This window comes from Drosophila arizonae, chromosome 4 (genome assembly GCF_054131065.1).
Source record: "Drosophila arizonae isolate 15081-1271.41 chromosome 4, UAZ_ARI_1.0, whole genome shotgun sequence".
Lineage (NCBI taxonomy): Eukaryota > Metazoa > Arthropoda > Insecta > Diptera > Drosophilidae > Drosophila > Drosophila arizonae.
Genome location: NC_142924.1, coordinates 13,731,524 through 13,749,419, shown reverse-complemented (window position 1 = coordinate 13,749,419; position 17,896 = coordinate 13,731,524). Strand labels below are relative to the sequence as shown.

Below are 17,896 nucleotides of genomic sequence, written 5' to 3'. Positions count from 1 at the left end.
TTTTGTGACAGTTTTGTTGTTGTTGTTGTTGTTGTTTTTGTCTTTGCTGTTGTTATTTGAAATGCGTAAAATGTCTCGTGCCACAAGTGGCATGTCAGGCTTTGTTTTGCCAAACTTGGCTCACGCTTAAACGCAAGACCACAAACTTATATGTGTGCGTGTGTGAGGGATGCTTCAATTCACTTGTGCCGTAATTAAATTCTCCGCTAAGTACTAGTTCAGCTGTCTCCTGCCGGGCAATTATTGTAATAACCGTTCGCTTTTCAACACTAATGGAGAACCCATAATAGCCATAGAATGTCTGAAACCGCAATTAGACATTGCATTGAGCCACACATGATGCTGGCGTGCAAGTAGCTTTCTACTCTGTGCTAATTACATTGCAGCTGGTGTATGGGAGTGGGCGTGGTTGTGGGCGTCAGTTGGGCAATTACAACAAAAGCTGTGAGCACAAAACTTTGTTACGCAAATGGACGAGCAATGGGAATTGCAATGGCAACCGCAGCAAGGATTGACAGGGGCAATCAAAATCTCTGTTACTCTCTGGCTCTCGCTTCCTTCCCCCCCTTTCTCTCTCTCTCTCACCCTTTCTCTCTCTGATGGGTTTCAAAGTTATGCATGTAATTTCACGGTCGCCGTGACTCTAAAGTTTCTAATGCATATTTATTACACGCATCAACAGATCTGCATAAATATTAGTTCATTGCGAAATTCCACAATAATTTGTTAGAAACTGAGCAGTTTTTTAATTGTAATTAAATTTTAGAAATAATGTGAAATAATGCCAGCTGAGAAACTTTTTTGAGATACTCTGTTAATTGAAATGCTTTGTCATCAATTTAGTGAACAAAGTGACGAGTATAAATATAATAAAGTATAAGTATAATAAAAATATATATAAAAACTTTTCATAGGTTCTTGGAAACTATAAAAAAATACAAAATATAAATAAATAAAATAGTTTATATAAAAAATTTAATAAAATTAAATATGCAAATAATATATGGACAGCAAAGCTAAGCACCACAATTTAAATTAAAACTTTTTGAATTCAATTAAAAACTTAAATTAATATATTTCCTACCTGATGATCGGATGAGCTACAGTTAGTTGAACTGCTGAAGCACCTGCAGCCCACGGTAGAAATAAAACAAAAAACAAAAAACAAAAAAAATTAAAAACCACTAATTACAACATTTGGCTTTTCATCAGATAAAATGGAAACTTTTTCTATGCAAAGGAAAAAATGCGCTTAAAATAGCTGCTAGGGACATTTTTTGCTCTCCCACGGATATAAATTAGTGCAAAGAAACTTAGTTTGAGCTATGCTGGATAATGCCCGCAAATATATAATATAAACTCATTAATTGGATACCTTCAGGAGAGTGTAGAGGGAAAGGATATTTTTCCAGCGAGAAATGCTTTTTATGTTAACAGGGAATCGCTGTGGGTCAAGCGTGTTTGCACTGTTGAAATTTAATTCGGATTAAGTTTGCCCAACCTCCCTCTGTCTCTCTCTCTCTCTCTCTCCCTCTTTTTCTTTCTCTCATGTTTTTTTGTTTATTTGTATAGAATATGCCCTGCAGCACGTTTCGCAGTTGCACTTAAATAACAAAAAATAAATAAAAACATAAAATAAATGCGAAACCCATTATAAATCCACTTTCCGAGGCTTTTGTGACATCTTGTCATGGAGTTATTATCTTACCGTTCGCTGGGATAAGTCCGACAGCTGTGTTGATATTTGTTCAGCCAAAATTTCGACTTTTCAGCAGCTAATAAGGGTCAACTGCCCTAAGTGCTGCAATATGACTCTCTCTCTCTCTCTCTCTCTCTCTCTCTCTCTCTCTCACACTCTATCTGTCTGTCTGTCTATCTGCTTTAGAGTGGTTGAGTGGTTCGTTTTGCTACTTTGTTTGCAGTTTGGCAAATGCCAGAGCTGATGCTTAATACCTGTGCGCAGCTGTGGCAACTGTTGCAACATTGACAACAACCACACAAACACCACCCACACATATACACGCACACTTGCATTTGCTGCAGTTTTTGCTCTGCCATTCACAGTTCAGCGACTGCTTCAGGCCCTGCAGCTATGCCACTCGGCTTCACGCAATGCGCTCTGCAGCTTGTAATTAAGAGATCCAATCTAAAAGAGTAATTAAGTGACATTAAGTGAGACCCTACCTTTCGTCGAAATGCGAAAGTGCTGCTCCTGGCCAGCAAACACGAACTTTTCGAGCTCGGCCAGCAATTTGTCAGGCGCTAGAGTCCGGCTTTAGCTATTTAAAATTTAATTTAGTTAATGCTGCGTGGAACTTAAGCTGAGCTGTCCTGCTGCATTAATTAAATTTAAATTGTTTTCGCGTCGCACTTGACCTGGGACAATGCTAACATTTCTCTGCTATAGAAACAGCTCTGTCTGTCTCTCTTGATGTATTACTTGTTTATACACATATATACTACATATGCTCTAACATATGTCTTGCTATAAATTGTTTTATTGCTTTGCTTTCTTTTTTTGAGTAAGGTTTTCAATTACCCTTCTACTGTATGAAGGGCAGCTTGTTAGCTGTCGTCTGCCGGCACAACAGGCTCTACCCTTCAGGCACAGTCACATGAGCTGGGTGTCACTATGGGGACCCAACTTTCTGTGTAGAGCCTTTGATTAAGTTAGATGAATTTGTATAAATTTATGTGTGCGTATAATAAACAGTAAGCCGACCCATTCACACACATAAATGTTTGCCTTCAATATCGACGGCCCCTTCTCTTTGATTTGATTTGATCTCTCTGGAAATCAACATCAAACAATTGCATGTTAATAATAAGGCTAAGCCATGGCCCTAGAGAAAAATGTCTTTAAGCATTAAAGACGCTATACCTATATATATATGTATAAACTATGTAGGCTGACAGATGACATTTGAGATTTCTTTTACCTGTTACACAAAGCACCTGTACACAAATCACTTTCAGCCTGCCACAGTATTAATGAAGGAAGCTCGTGCTGCACGTTAATCATTGTCAATCACAAGTCGCTGTAGTTTAAGAGTTATACAACAAGTGGGCTCTCGGCTGTGTTGGCTGCGGGGCACAGGAAATTAAGGGAGAGGATGCTGCGAACAAGTTCTGTGGACGACGGCAACATGAGTGAAGAGACGACACTTTGGTTTGATGGCATTTATGAGAATTTTACCTTAACCATACATGTAAAAATAGGTCAACTCTACGTGTGTATGTGTGTATGCGTGTGTGTGTGTATGGGTCCACTTCAAAGTGTCCCATGTCGTTGTCGAGCGGAGCAGCTGCATCATTGCAGCGAATTGGGATCTAGAGTAATAATTGGTATATTGACATTGGAAGGCTCTGCCGCTTCGCTGGATTGGGATGGCGACTGTTCCGGAATGTGACCGTTATCGTTATGGCCATTGACAGCTGAAACGAGCACAAGCATTGTTAATGTCCTTAGGTGTCCTTTGACCCTAAAATACCTCCCGCTGCTGCTGCTGCTGTTGTTGGGGTTGCAGCTCCCTTGCTCTGCTGCTGCTGCTGCTGCTGCTGTGTTTGCTCCTCCTCTTCGGTGATGGTGGAAAAGTTGGTTGGCCGCTGTGACGTGATCAAAGGACTCGCAGCCAGCAGGCGATGTGAATGCCTTTTCCCTTTGGCAGCATTTGAAGCCGTTAACAGTTGCCGCTTTGTTTTGCCCTGTTTCTCGGGCTCCGTAAAGACCACAATGGGCTAGTTGAATGGAAACCGAGCTATTTGATTGCATTTGGCTTTACATACTTCCGCAAGGACTCACCGATATCGCTGGATGTTGTTGTTGCTCGGCGTGCTGTGTGCGATAAGTCTGATACTGGGATACCACACAGAGCAAACAGTAGAGCTTGAAATTGAATCAAATGTGGGGCTAATTAGGCAAAGTTGATATATTCGTAGTCCTTTGTCACTCACATTCAGACAGAGTATGAAGAAGTCTAGCGTGAATATGAAGCCGACAATGGGATCGAACACCACGCGGCGTGACAATGTCAGATGGACCAGATGGGCGATCTCAATAAGCAAATCGCAGAGCATCAAACCAATCCAGGGCAACAGCAATTGGCGTTTGTTCTGGATGAGAGACGAACAGGTGAGCGGCTGTTAGACAATGTCAAGGACCCATTTGCAACCACCCAACACTCACATTCCGCAGTCCCGCAATCAGCAAAAGGGACGCCAAGACCATCAGCATCGAGCAAAACAAAAACAAAATGTTGAATATCACAGTTACTGCAATCACAAATTACGTCAATCAACATTTGTTACATCTGCCATGCGGCATCGGGCATGGGGCATGGGGCATGGGCTGGCCCAAGATGTTGCTCTCACCTACAGTTACATCGCCCTTCTCCAAGATGCTCTCACCCAACGGCTGTGTGCTGCGACCCAGCAAAAAGTCCTGCTCCTCTTTCAAATAAAACGTAAACATTAACGTGGACAGGCCAAAGTAAATCTGAAAATGTTGGATGAAAAAAGGCAATTGTTGAAAGGTAAAGATTATAAAGAAATGTGTATATTTAAATTCAGAAATTGGTATTTTATTTATTCCTCAATATTCTGAATTTTCAATGCATTTTGCTGCTATTGCTTGCATTTTTTTTTTTTTTTTTTTTTTTTTTTTTTTTTTTTTTTTGTTGCTGTTAGAGAAAAGTTTTTCCCTGATTGAATGAACTTTTTTGACATTCGTTGCATGCTGGAATTGTTGCCTTTACATTTCTTTTATGGTATCTGTCGTAACCCGATTCCTTTGGGACTCAAACACTTTGTCGGGCATGACGTCGACAACAGCGTAATTCGCCTTTGGTAGTGCTTCCTGCTTAGTTCCCCTTGCCTGGCTCAATAAGTTGCTCGCGCTCGGCTCAACGTTTTGTCACGCAATTACTTCCGCCTCTCGCTTGACTTGTTCCATTTTCCTACACTTCATATTGCGTCTCGCTTTCTTTGTTTCTTACTTGGATGCTCGCTTGGATACCTGTTTCCAAGCTCGCTTCATTTCTTGCATTGGTTTTTGCAACGACTGCCTCAGCAATCAGCTCTCAGCTCTCAGTTCTCGGCTCCTGGCTCTCTATGTGCAGCTTCTGGCTTTGTTTCCCGTTTGACTTCTAGTTTTGCTTCTCATTGCACTTATTGCTTTGCTAATTAGTATCTTGCTTGACTCAATGCTCAAGTCGATTCGACGTTTGGCAAGTGTTCATCTACAACAAGATACATATATATCAATGCTCCCAGCTCAATATCCTGGTCTGCTGCACTACTGTGCCACTTGTTCCGCTCAGTTTGTTTCTCAATACACTGTAATTTATTAACTTATTATTGATTAGCTTTAAATATAGCATTGCTAATTAGTTTCTGGCTTGGCTAAGTGGACAATTTGGTATCATTTATTGCACTGATTTTAGCTAGAGTTCAGTTCAATATAACGATGCTTCCTGGTCTACTGCACTACTTTGCCTCTCCCTCTGTTTCTCACTTTGCTTGTAAATAATTAAGTTATTATTTATTGCATTTTGATTAGTTTGTTGCTTTGAATTCGGCAATATATTTCAATACTACAAGCTCAACATTTTGATTTACTACACTCTTCTCCCTCTGCTTCTCACTCTGCTTCAAGTTAGTCTCTAAGTTTCCTTCTTCGCGTTCCTCTTAAATTCAAGTAAACTTTCTCTTACTTTCCCCACTTTACAGCTTACTTGATAATCCCGTTCGCTTTCAGCTTCTCACTTTGCTTTTCGGCTCTAAACTTTCAGCATGATTTTAGGCTTAAAGTCAGTGTGCGTGTGTGTGTGTTTGTGTGTGGAGAGCTAAGCTAAGCCCATCATCTGTTCATCTTGTTTAAGTTTGTCATGCAAAAGATATCAAAAATCTCGCATAATTGATTACCCACCAGAGTGTAAAAGGCGCAGGCGAAGCTGCCCTGCCGCACATTCTTCCAGAAGCAGCAGGACTCGAGTATTGCCATTGCGAGGGACTCTTAATCCAATAACTTATGTGTAAATACATACATACATATTCATATATTTATGTACATATATATCGTACATTGGGCGCTTCATTTGTATGACGGCAGCCGCCACTTATTCATTGCTTTCTGACACTTGCTTTGGGGGCACTGGGCGGCAGTTTGTCTTAGGGCGCCGCCGACTTGTTTATGGCTGCCTGTGCTTGGGCTGCTCTTTAGGATATGTTGCGGCCTGTCATTGGGCTGCTTAGCGCTATCTGTAAATACGGACACTTAATTTCATATACAACGCACGCAGATTTATGACACTGATTTATGCGGCGTATTTCTGCCCGTCACGCCGTGAATTGCCGTAAATGCAGTTTGCTCCGACTCCGGCAACCAATCGCTTTGAAAGACGCGCCAGAACTGTTTTCGCATCGCGAAACATGGCCACAATTTCGAACAGCGTGCGGCATTTTATGAATGGATGTTCGAAACGACATCCCCCGCCCCTCCCCCACACTTTACTCCTACTGCTGCTGCTGCTGCTGCTGCTGGGCAACGCATGCGCCCTGGCCCGTTTAGCAACAGGCGGCTTTTCGCATTGGCATTGGCAATGGAACGATTTGCATGCAACGGGTGGTCCGTGGGGCCCTGCGGCGTATACGCAATGTCCCCAGCTGGTTCCCTGGCTGTGCCTTCATTTAATTTAATTGTAAGCCACAAATTTGCAGTGTTTGCTTTGTGCACTCATTTTGATTGGAAGTGGGCCGAGCGGTTTTGTTTGGGTAATTAAACGATGCTGCAATGAGTCGACAATTCACTCTGACTCCCACCATCCATGCGAGGGACTAATGGTCGTCGATGGCGTCAATAAGCCGCAGATTGTCGTCTGACAGGAAACGGGAGCAGTCAGTCGCTTGGAAACTTGATGAATCACATGAGCGAGCAGCATTCGAATCGGAGCAGGAGGCGGCGCCTTGACTTCGATACATAATTGCTTTGTCAGAGCCGGATTCCGTTTTCTATGGATGGTCAGGAAAATGCAGAAACGGGATTTCGGAACTCAGGCGACAGGGGTCACGGGAGACAATAAGTGAGTGATTAGTATTACTCATGGGAATTCATGAATGACCCATACATATGTACAAATATTTGTATATCTAGTGATAACACTGCAGAGAGACAGCCACAGAGAACGTCAGAGGAGAAATCTCAGCAGACAGGCAGCTATCATGGTCGGGACTTTCGTATTCAATCTGAGAACAGCAGCATCGGATCGGATGAGGATAAATCGAAGCCGTCCACCGTGGAAATCGATACGTACATCGACTTTGATGACCTTTTGCCGGAAATTGGCGAATTCGGGTGCTACCAGAAGATATTGTTCCTGTTAATGATACCGTTTTGCTTCATCTCCGCCTATGTGTACCTCAGCCAGATCTTTATGACGCTGACGCCCGAGAAATACTATTGCTTTGTGCATGATCTGACTCTGATTGAGAGCGAGCAGGAGCGCAAGGAGCTGTCCATACCCAAGCTGAAGGACGGCAGCTACAGTCGCTGCGAAATGTACGACACCAACTATACGGCCATCTACAAGGCCAAGAATCGCACCCAATTCATGAATAGCTCCCTGCCCAGAATACCCTGCCGGGAGGGCTATGTCTTCAGCAACAGCGAGGCATTCTTCACGGCCAACATCGAGTTTGGCTGGGTGTGCGACAATGACTTCTATGCCACCTATGCCCAAATGATCTTCTTCCTCGGCTCGGTGCTGGGCTGCCTGGGCTACGGACACTTTGCGGATCACTGCGGACGCCTGGCTGCGCTGGTGAGCAGCTGCTCTCTGGCATTCTTCGGCAGCCTCTTCACGGGCATGACCAAGAACTTTTGGAGCTTTGTGGTCACACGGCTGATTGTGGGCGCCGCCTACGACACCTGCTTCACCATGATCTATATACTGAGTATAATAACTCCATAGCTTTCTCTCCGTTTACCTTTGCCCGCTCATTCGCCCTCCATTTTGAACAGTGCTGGAATATGTGGGTCCCAAGTATCGCACCTTTGTGGCCAATATGTCACTGGCCATGTTCTACTCGCCGTTCACCATGCTCATACCCTGGATAGCCATATATCTGCAAAGCTGGCGCTCGTTTGCTCTGTATGGCTGCATTCCGCTGGCCTTTGGATTCGTTTCGTTCTGCTGCCTGCCCGAGTCGGCGCGCTGGCTGGTGTCGCGGGGCAAGATCGACGATGCCATCGATATACTCAAGCGTGTGGCAGCGAGGAACAAGCGCGTCGTGCCCCCCGTCTACTGGAAGCGATTCCGCGAGAGCTGCGAACTGTTCTACAAGGAGGAGTTCGAGGGCCGTAACTTCACGGTCTTCTCGATCTTCAAGCGTCCGCGGCTGGCGCGCTACATGGTGTTCATGTGCCTGATCTGGATGATCATGTCACTGCTGTACGATGGCCATGTTCGAGCCGCCTCGGTGCTGGACAAGGAGAACGTGGCCGTGGTATTTACCATAGCCTGCGCCACTGAGCTGCCGGGCGACCTGCTCGTCATCGTTACGCTGGATCGCTTCGGGCGTCGCTGGTGCGCTTTCACCTTCACCACGCTGAGCGGGCTGTTCAGCCTGGTGGGCGCTAATCTTTCCAATCCCACTCACACTCTGGTCGCCGCCCTGGCGGGTCGCTTCTTTGCCAATGTCTGCTACAACATCGGCCTGCAGTGGGCCGCCGAGGTGCTGCCGACGGTGGTGCGGGCACAGGGTATATCGCTAATCCATACCCTCGGATTTGCTGCCATGCTGCTGTCCCCGCCGGTTATCTATCTGTCCCACCTCTCGCTCTCCCTCATGCTGAACACCCTGGGCGGCTTGGGCATTGTGGGTGGCATCATCTGCCTATTCCTGCCAGAGACTCTGTACGAGGATCTGCCCCAGACGCTCAGCGATGGCAATAACTTTGGCAAGGATCAGCGCATGTGGCATCAGCCGTGCTGCGGTCAAGGCAGGCGTCGCATAGCCCACACCAAGCACACCTGGCACGAGGGCTCCAGCCTGCGCACTCTGTCCCGCGACGAGTTCCGATCCAAGAAACTGCATCGCGTGGCCGTCGTCAAGTCCCGCGCTTCCAGGCAATTCGCTCCCAGCTTTGTGTCAGTGGCCCGGGGCCCATCACTGCTCAGTCAAGGCACAGAGATTTTGCAACGGGTACAGAATCTAAGGCAGGACTCCACCCACCAGAAACCCAAGTAGTCTTGCAGAGTTTGTAGCATTAGTAGTATATTTTAGAGAATTCGTCTTTGGTATATTAATATTTAAGTAAAAATGTCTCGTGCGTGTGTATAATCGAATTGCTTTAGTCGCGTCTTTTCCACTCTGTAGCAAATGCACTCGTTCCACTCCATATTGGCGAGTTTCCTGGCACTGAATTGATATTAGTCTCTAGCAATGTTTCGTGTAGCTCGCGTCGTGTCGAGAGTTAGCATTGTTCTGCTGATACTCAGCCTCGTGATTTTGTTTTATCTCTGGCAGCGCTCGTTTACGATTGGACACGATGAATTATATTTCAATCATACGCTTGCCAACATTCTCAAGCCTCGCTGGATGGACAGCCCGGGTCACGAGGAAGTGGCCAGTTTTCTCTTTGACGAACTGGGTTCACTTGGGTTTATTGCGTTCCGCGACCAGTTCTTTGACCAACGAACGTTTACCAATATTTTGGGTATTATGAATATAGATGCCCCAAGTTTCCTATTGCTCACCTGTCATTACGACTCGAAGTTTTTGAAAAACTCTCCGGACTATGTGGGTGCCACAGATGGCGCTGTTTCGTGTGCGATACTTCTCCACATGGCCAAGGTGTTACATGAGTACCTTCGTGAGCAGTTCCCCAACAAAGAGGATATTGGCTTGATGGTTGGTCTATCTATAAATCTGTAATAGCTAACCAAAATATATAAATTTCCTTTAACTTTTAGCTAGTGTTCTTTGACGGCCACGAGTCCATGCTGGAAGATGTCAAAGAAGATCTCAATTCTCTTAACGGTTCGCGACACTTTGCTGCAATCGAAACTATGCCCCTACGAAGTATTGTAGGTTGATATAATTATTGCATGTCATCTATGGATTATAATCAGACATATTTTTGTCCCCCAGGAGTTAATCATTTCATTAAACCTTATTGGCGCGCCGGATCATATCTTTCTGAGCCACTTTAGTAATACGTATATCTTGCATGAGCGCCTGGCAGACATCGAAGCGGAGCTGAGAAAAGCGGGTCAGCTCACCGAGTGCCACAAGCTGTTCCATAAGATCAAAGATCATGATAGCGACATTGAAGATGATCATTATCCCTTTATAAGTGAAGGTTCGTATTATTCGCATTTATTAATTGTCTAGCTAATTTAATTTGATTTTAGGCGTGACAGCTATGCATATAGTGCCCCATACTTATCCAGAATATTGGCACACAGAAAAGGATAACTTAGCAAATCTCTACTGGCCAGCAATACGTAATATGAACTTGATTTTTCCCCAATTCGTTTACGAGTATTTGGAAAATCATATTGAATTCCTATCAAGAATTGGCAAATATGGATAATAATTATTATAAATATTTTAGCAGATTATAATATTTTATTGAATTAAATTAAACAACAAATTCCAATGAGAATATGCTTTAAACCGCGCACACAGTGATTATTGCTTTAAAATTAACGTATAATTCTAACGCTTTTAAAGCTTACGTGATTTGCATATTGAATAAATACAGAAGACAGGCTTTTTGTTAACGAGCTTTACTCAGCGCACTTGTACGCTCTCTGCACTCTTTCAAAGCTCTGCTCAAAGTCGTGTTGAAAAGCTTTGTACACGCACACAAACGCACATCTACCGTTTGAGTGCTGCTTGCGCCCGATGCGTGAGAGCAGAGCAACAACACAATCAAGCGCAACAAATTGTTAACACCGTATCGAGAGTACCAACAACACAAGGAAATACATATAACCATAGCAATGGAAATTGGTTTCATACCATTCGGAGACAGATCGGCTTCAGTGCTCCATAAAGCTTGCCTTTGTTCAGACGCTCTTTGTGAATGCGATAATGAAGGCATCTGTTGATTACATTTTGCTCATCGTTGGGCTGATGGCAATAGTTGATTATGCACTCGCCCAACAGGCCAACGTAAGTTCCCAAGAAAAGTAAATTCCCCTTTTTACTGAGAAATGATCATTTTTGTTTAATCAACAGCTGCACACAGCGCCGCCGTTGGCTGACGATGAGGCGCACTTTAACAGCAGCTTGGAAGCCATTTTAGTGCCACGCGTTGTTGGTAGCCGCGGCCATCAGCAGGTCCGCAATTACCTAGTTAACTCACTCAAAGCCCTTGGCTTTCAAACGGAAGTGGATGAGTTTAAGGAACGTGTGCCGATCTTGGGTGAAGTAACGTTCGCCAATGTGATAGGCTACATCAATCCACAGGCACAAAATTACTTAGCTCTCGCCTGCCACTATGACAGCAAATATTTTGCTGAAGATCCCGGATTCGTCGGCGCCACCGATTCGGCTGTGCCCTGTGCCATGCTATTGAATACAGCGAAAACGCTGAAAAGCTATCTGGCGCAGCAGTTCCGTAACCGAAATGATCTCGGCTTGATGGTGCGTGAAACTCTTATATACTTTCAATTTAATTGTAAATAACCAAAGAAATCTATTCTCACTTCTACAGCTGATCTTCTTTGACGGCGAGGAGGCCTTCAGGGATTGGAGCAGAACTGATTCGCTTTATGGCTCACGTCATTTGGCCAGGAAATATAGTCAAATGCCCAACCCATTTGCTACTGCACAGGGTCGAAGCTCACGTCACATTGATCGCATTGTAAGTGGATCTTTCAGCTGTGCGGATCTGAACTATCTATTAAACATCCAAATTGTTTAGGAGGTGCTTGTGCTGCTTGATTTGATTGGTGCGCGCAATCCGAAATTTGCCAGCTTCTTTGAGAACACGAGTGGGTTGCATACGAGTCTCGTGCAGATCGAGCAGACATTGCGCGCTTCTGGCCAGCTGGAGGGCAATAACAAGATGTTTCTGAATCGACCCGCTGGCGGATTTACCGACGACGATCATCGCCCGTTTTTGGAGGAGAATGTGCCCGTATTGCATCTGATAGCGACACCCTTTCCAACCCAGTGGCACACCCCAAACGACAATGCTGCCAATCTTCATTGGCCTTCCATACGCAACTTTAACCGAATCTTCCGCAACTTCGTCTACCAGTATATGACGCGACATAGCGTGCCCGTCGACCTACGATTCCGTCACAAATAGATGCACACAGTCTTAATGTGGCTTAAATATTATCATTGTATTTATCATGTAAATTGTGTGGTTTAATAATAAAAAGTCCTAGTAAATGCTCCCAATTTTGATTTAACGACGCTTGCGACCGGCCTGACCCTTCTTGCCCGGCGCACGCTGGCCTTGATGGCCCTTGGGCTTCTTGCCCACTGCCTTGCGACTGCCTTTGCCCTTCTTGCCGCCTTTTTTCGCAGGTTTGTTCGCGCTATCAGCTTCACGTCTACAAATGTATTACAGTTAGTATAGATATAACCTTAGTTGGTATTTCAATGACTTACTCCATCCGCTCATCTTGTTTTTGCAGTGATATCGCCTTCTCAACGTCCAGTTTGGGCTTCTTGTTCAGCACGCTTTTGATCAGATCTAAATTAGCCTCCCGCTCGGGCTGTGCTGAGATATGAGATGCCTTGCGTTTGCCACCTGGTATGAGCTCCTTAACACCCAGACCCCGGGCCTCCTTTTCTTTGGGCAGTTTACTCTGGAACTTTCCGACTGATGCAGTAGAGGATTTAGCCACCGTTACGGCCGTAAGCAGTTGATTGGAAGATGCCGCCTCTGGGCCTAGATATCCGCTGCGTGGCATTTCAATCTTTTTGGCTCGCACAATATTCTTCATGCGTTGAATCTCGTTCTTAGCCACCTTCTCGTTGCGCAAGTCGATCTTCTTCTGGAACATGTCTGTGTTGGGATCCGCATTCTGGGGTACCTCCAGCACCCACTCTTTATCCTTTTCAGCCTCGGCACGCTTAAAGCCGTATGTAGGTACCCATTTCTGTGAGGTTGAATATGATTAGACAAGCTCACGCATAAAAGTACATGATTACTCACGTCCAGTACATCATCATAGGTTTTCTTATCCTTCTTTTTCTTTGTGATGCCCTTCTCCTTAGCGAACTTCTCCCACTTCGTCAGAGGACGTGGACCAGGAGGTTTGCGTAGGCGCGGCAGCACGGTCGTTGGCTCAGGTAGTTTCGCCACAATGCTCTCATCAACGCGTTCGGTTTGCAGCTCCCAAATGGCATTGACCAGTAGCTGTGTGTTATCACGGGTTAGCGCGGACAGGTATTCTTCCTTGTTGTCGCTAAATAGGTTGATCATTCAATTTAAATGCTCATAATATGGTTTGAGATTTTTACTTACGCCAACTGCCGGTCATCTAAATCGTTGGGATCTGTGATGAGAAGTGTGCCTACATCGATGCGGCATTCTAAATGCTTTTCCACAGTAATTGGCTTGTATTTGTCCAATTCCTTTTGATGTTTTTCCAAAACTGCCTTTACAACATCCATTTTGTGAGAAATAAACAGCAACCAAACTCTTTAATATTTATACACGTGCGCTGAACAGGAGCGTACAGAGCGTGAACAAAATATGGTTCATTTAGTGAACGGAACTACCTGTGGCCGCTTAAGCCTTAACATTTTCAAATCTGTTAATAACAGGGCGCACAATTTGATATGGACAATTTGCTCCAAAAAATCATTTTCAATTGTTATGGTTAGGACTAAACACAGTGTGTCATTTAATAAGGTCGTCGTTTAAAATATATTACATACCAACGCTGCATTATATAGCATAATTTATGCAGGTTTATAGTGCAATTATTAAAATCCTAAGTATGATTGAATATGGTGGCATCACTGACAACTGACAGTTCATTGTGAACTCAACATTGTTTGTGGAAACGATTACGATAATAACTTTGATAACACGCTCAACAAAAATTTAAATGTCTGAGATAATTGATGATGTATTGGAGGGTCTCGGTAAATAGAAATCTCTTTTTCAAGTTAATTATCTCATCGTATACCCATATTGCAGTCACAGCACGAGAAAGTATGATCAAGCAAGGGATTAAGATCGGTGAAATCATGGAGAAGTCGAACAATACCCTTTTGCAGGTTGAAGAGCAAGCTTCGATGTCACCGCCATTAAAAAAGAATGCTGAGCCGCAAAATCTGTATAATTTAAATGCCGATTGTGAGCTGGCACTGACAAAAATATTGGAACAGTTTCAACAGCTCATGCAACAAATTGTGAACGTAGATAGCAACTCGGATAATCAAAATGCTTTGGATTGTTATTTAGCCACCCGTCAGCGCGTTGAAAATTTGAGAAGCAGTTCCCGCAAACTGGTGGCTCTTCACGACACAATTGCTCAATTAAAGCTTAACGTGCAAGAACAGCAGGAGCTTATTAAGGAAGAGAATACGGAAAGCGATAATGATAACTATCAATAATATATATAATAAAAATGCCTTAATATTTATTAAATTGACATTTTTGTTTTTTGTATATTTGAGTGCAAACAAAGAAATCGACAAGCCACCACAATTTCAGTGTTGAAAAGTACGCGCCGCTCTAGTTCCACCATTGGTTCGTTCGCTCATTAGTTCAAATGGCGCCAAAATCATAAGAGTATCAACAGGTTGTGCTGGAGCTAAATAAATTTAATTCGTAAACAATGGACGAATTAGCGCATTTGCGAAAGCGCATCACAACATCATTTAAGCTATGTGGCTTTCTGATCCGCTCCGAAAACAGCAGCTTCCTTGCCGAACAGCTACTGCCCTTCGAGCCAACCGAACGTGAGAAATGGTTGACAATCATAACGGAGAATTTGCAGGGACAGAAGCTAGCAACGCCGCATGTAGAACGAGATGCCTTGGAAAAAGCAATCAATGAGCTGAATCGTGTTGGTCTGGATGAGGGCGAGACTATTTTCTCCCTTATTGATGCATTCACGGTGCCCCGCTATCGCTACAACACGCGTATCAAGAAGTTCGAGCTGGACTCGCGACCGCGTTGTCTGCTGCCACAGCCTCGAATGAAATCCGACTATATGCAACAGCGCTATGCAATGCTACTGCAGAAGACACTGCGTCATGATCTGTTTGCACCGGCAGTGATACAGGACGGCGTTGCAGCTGATGCCCAAACCAAAAAATTCAAGTTGCAGTATGCTGAAAATTTACTGGCGACATCCAGCTTAAAGGAGGCCGTTGTGCTGGGCTTGCTCACCCAGCTGAAGGAAGGCAAGTTCTATGTGGAGGATCCAACAGGCTGTGTGCAGCTTGACTTGAGTGGCGCTCGCTTTCATGCCGGCTTCTTCTGCGAGGGCTGCTTTGTCCTAGCCGAGGGCAGCTATGCAAATGGAGTGTTAAAAGGTGAGTTGCAACCGAACTCCAAGAGAGGCTGTATATTAAGTAATCGAATTTTCTTTACAGTTGATGGTCTGGGCTTTCCGCCCGCTGAGCCAGCTACGAGCAGTCGCGCCTTCTTTGGTACGGGCAACAGTTGGGGCGGCGAGGCTGCCAAGCTACTGAAATACTCGCCTCGTTTGCAGGAATTGGAACGCACCAATACGGAAACAACGATTGTATTCCTGTCCGATGTGCGCTTGGATCTGCCTATTGTTATGGAAAAGCTGCGTCAGCTTTTTGTCGGCTATGATTCCTGTCCGCCGCAAGCGATTGTATTGATGGGACCCTTTACGGCCGGTACACGCAATCATCATGAGCTGCGTCAGCATTTGGATGCACTAGGCGCCTTAGCTGCCGGTTGCGAGCATTTGAAAAAACAAACCGATTTGATTCTGGTGCCCTCTGTCGAGGATCCAACGGCTCCAAATATATTGCCACGCGCTCCATTGCCCGAGTGCCTGGCCGCTGGTTTGCTCAAGGCTTGGCCTCGCACCCAGCTGGCTACGAATCCTTGCCGGCTGCAGTATTGCACGCAACAGATTGTGGTCTGTCGACTGGATCTCATGGCCAAATTCTGTCGCAATACACTGCACTTTCCGCCAGACACAACACACATCGAGCAGCATTTTGCGCGCACGCTCGTCTGCCAGGGTCACCTGGTGCCCATACATCCCATAGCAATGCCCGTGCACTGGGATTACGATCCAGCCCTGTGGCTATATCCACTGCCCGATCTTATTGTGATGGGTGATTCGTGCCAAAGCTTTTCCAGCACTCAGCATGACTGCACCGTGCTGAACACCGGCTCCTTTGTAAAGTCCAAGTTTGCCTTCAAGGTTTATATACCCGCCTCGCGCACCATTGAGGACTCAGAGATACCCGGTGACCTGGATATGCAATGATCGAGACTAACCTCTAGCAACATAGACAGCTATATATTTACATATGTATGTATATATTTCAATTATTTCTCCTTGGAGTCTCACATGTTGCTTTGCTCTCCCCACTTTACCCATGAGTGTTTCTCAGTTGATAAGCGCTGAGCGTCCCCGACGTCGGCCATCATATGCGGCACAGCATGTGTTCCAAAATCTCTTTTATTTATTTTTGTTGGCTGCTGAGGCGCCTCGCAATCTGCTTTTTACTACTCGTCGAGGGTTGTCTATTATTTTTCATGACTTAAAGCCGATTTGGAAGAATATTGTTGCTCTGCTGGCGCCGTCACTTAGCGCCGTGGAAATTCAATTTTCCAGGGACACACACACACACACAGACACGTATACATATGTATATAAATATATATATAGTTGATATAGAGCCTCGGCAGCTGAAACGGCAATTTTGTTAATGCGTTTGACCTGGGGACATCAATTGCCCTCGTTTTGTGACATTGCCACGTCTATTTTTTCTTGCTCCTGCCCGAAATCGTTTTTTAAGACATCATTAGCCAGCCCTTGGCCAGCAAAGGGACACAAGGGAAAAACACTTCCGATTGCCCTGTCCGCCAGAGTTCGCTCGTATTGATTTATGATTTATTGCCAAATACTTTGATAGTTCGTTCCATCGAGTGTCCGGTGTCCCGTTTTTTTTTCCTATCTGTATCAATTTCCAAAATGTGTCCAGTGTGCAAATTCGATTGTGTGGGCGTGTCTATCATAGCTGGGCGTGCCTTTGGCTCTGCCATTGTTTTCCATTTTGCGAGCGTCTGCTGGAGCCACAAACTTGGCATATAAAATCCATGAAACATTTGTGTTTGGGGCGACAATCTTGCTTCTGCTTCATTTAACCGTAACACTGGAAACTTTTTAAAATTTAAATATTGTTTGCGACTGCTGTCGAAGTGGAACAATAACATAAAAACTGAGAGAGAGAGAGAGAGAGAGAGAGAGAGAGAGAGAGAAAAACATTTTATCTCTGCTGGTCATTATTTTTTATGTGACCCACAGTTGACACCATTTATACATTGTAGTTTCGGTCCGCCCACGGAATTTCGATTAAAGCAATCGCTGATGCGGCGAGCTCAGGGCTGAGCTGGCCCATCAATCAGTGTCACAGCTGTGCTTCAATCAGGGATCAAAGCAACTGGACTGGGTCCAATCCAATCCCCATCAGCATATTCATCATTAACCAGGCAACAAGCCTCCACACCCAGCCACACATCCTGTGCCCAATCACACACAAGATGCGTCCAAGTGCATGTCCTGTGGTTATTTGACAATTGCTGTGCCTCTTCCACAAAATCATTCGTGTTGTTAGCATATCCTTCACTGAGTTTCTATTGCGACCAAGTGGCCATATGTCAGGCGTCCCATACAATCAGGTATTCCAGTTGCCTTTGTGG

General features: G+C 44.8%; 7 protein-coding genes and 1 long non-coding RNA gene across 8 annotated transcripts; 6 read left to right on the top strand and 2 right to left on the bottom strand.

Annotated features, from left to right (window-relative positions):
- Nucleotides 1-3,165: 3,165 nt before the first annotated feature.
- On the bottom strand, nt 3,166-6,487 carry LOC108614405 (uncharacterized). The gene is made up of 7 exons (XM_018008516.2): nt 5,927-6,487; nt 4,372-4,495; nt 4,187-4,272; nt 3,955-4,113; nt 3,803-3,886; nt 3,492-3,738; nt 3,166-3,435 (listed from the first exon to the last, which is right to left on the bottom strand). Exons 1-7 carry the CDS (start codon nt 5,999-6,001, stop codon nt 3,311-3,313), a joined length of 900 nt encoding a protein of 299 aa, XP_017864005.1. The 5' UTR covers nt 6,002-6,487; the 3' UTR covers nt 3,166-3,310.
- Nucleotides 3,991-4,564, top strand: LOC149269155 (uncharacterized). Its single transcript, XR_016269809.1, has 2 exons — nt 3,991-4,132; nt 4,196-4,564. It is a non-coding gene; the product is annotated as an uncharacterized LOC149269155 (long non-coding RNA).
- Nucleotides 6,488-6,913: 426 nt separating the features above from the next.
- On the top strand, nt 6,914-9,344 carry LOC108614399 (organic cation transporter protein). Its single transcript, XM_018008511.2, has 3 exons — nt 6,914-7,079; nt 7,151-7,950; nt 8,018-9,344. The coding sequence occupies exons 1-3, from the start codon at nt 7,015-7,017 to the stop codon at nt 9,244-9,246; spliced, it is 2,094 nt and encodes a 697-aa protein (XP_017864000.1). The 5' UTR covers nt 6,914-7,014; the 3' UTR covers nt 9,247-9,344.
- Nucleotides 9,345-9,413: 69 nt separating this feature from the next.
- On the top strand, nt 9,414-10,684 carry LOC108614406 (glutaminyl-peptide cyclotransferase). The gene is made up of 4 exons (XM_018008518.2): nt 9,414-9,909; nt 9,972-10,085; nt 10,150-10,360; nt 10,413-10,684. The coding sequence occupies exons 1-4, from the start codon at nt 9,442-9,444 to the stop codon at nt 10,592-10,594; spliced, it is 975 nt and encodes a 324-aa protein (XP_017864007.2). The 5' UTR covers nt 9,414-9,441; the 3' UTR covers nt 10,595-10,684.
- A 333-nt stretch (nt 10,685-11,017) lies between these two features.
- QC (Glutaminyl cyclase) lies at nt 11,018-12,408 on the top strand. The gene is made up of 4 exons (XM_018008515.2): nt 11,018-11,178; nt 11,245-11,652; nt 11,723-11,872; nt 11,933-12,408. Exons 1-4 carry the CDS (start codon nt 11,098-11,100, stop codon nt 12,320-12,322), a joined length of 1,029 nt encoding a protein of 342 aa, XP_017864004.1. The 5' UTR covers nt 11,018-11,097; the 3' UTR covers nt 12,323-12,408.
- LOC108614403 (ribosome biogenesis regulatory protein homolog) lies at nt 12,335-13,737 on the bottom strand. Its single transcript, XM_018008514.2, has 4 exons — nt 13,493-13,737; nt 13,181-13,433; nt 12,631-13,124; nt 12,335-12,572 (listed from the first exon to the last, which is right to left on the bottom strand). Exons 1-4 carry the CDS (start codon nt 13,639-13,641, stop codon nt 12,425-12,427), a joined length of 1,044 nt encoding a protein of 347 aa, XP_017864003.1. The 5' UTR covers nt 13,642-13,737; the 3' UTR covers nt 12,335-12,424.
- A 109-nt stretch (nt 13,738-13,846) lies between these two features.
- Nucleotides 13,847-14,626, top strand: msd1 (mitotic spindle density 1). Its single transcript, XM_018008520.2, has 2 exons — nt 13,847-14,118; nt 14,174-14,626. Exons 1-2 carry the CDS (start codon nt 14,082-14,084, stop codon nt 14,590-14,592), a joined length of 456 nt encoding a protein of 151 aa, XP_017864009.1. The 5' UTR covers nt 13,847-14,081; the 3' UTR covers nt 14,593-14,626.
- Nucleotides 14,627-14,726: 100 nt separating this feature from the next.
- Nucleotides 14,727-17,441, top strand: PolE2 (DNA polymerase epsilon subunit 2). The gene is made up of 2 exons (XM_018008512.2): nt 14,727-15,519; nt 15,580-17,441. The coding sequence occupies exons 1-2, from the start codon at nt 14,817-14,819 to the stop codon at nt 16,455-16,457; spliced, it is 1,581 nt and encodes a 526-aa protein (XP_017864001.1). The 5' UTR covers nt 14,727-14,816; the 3' UTR covers nt 16,458-17,441.
- The last annotated feature ends 455 nt before the right edge of the window (nt 17,442-17,896 follow it).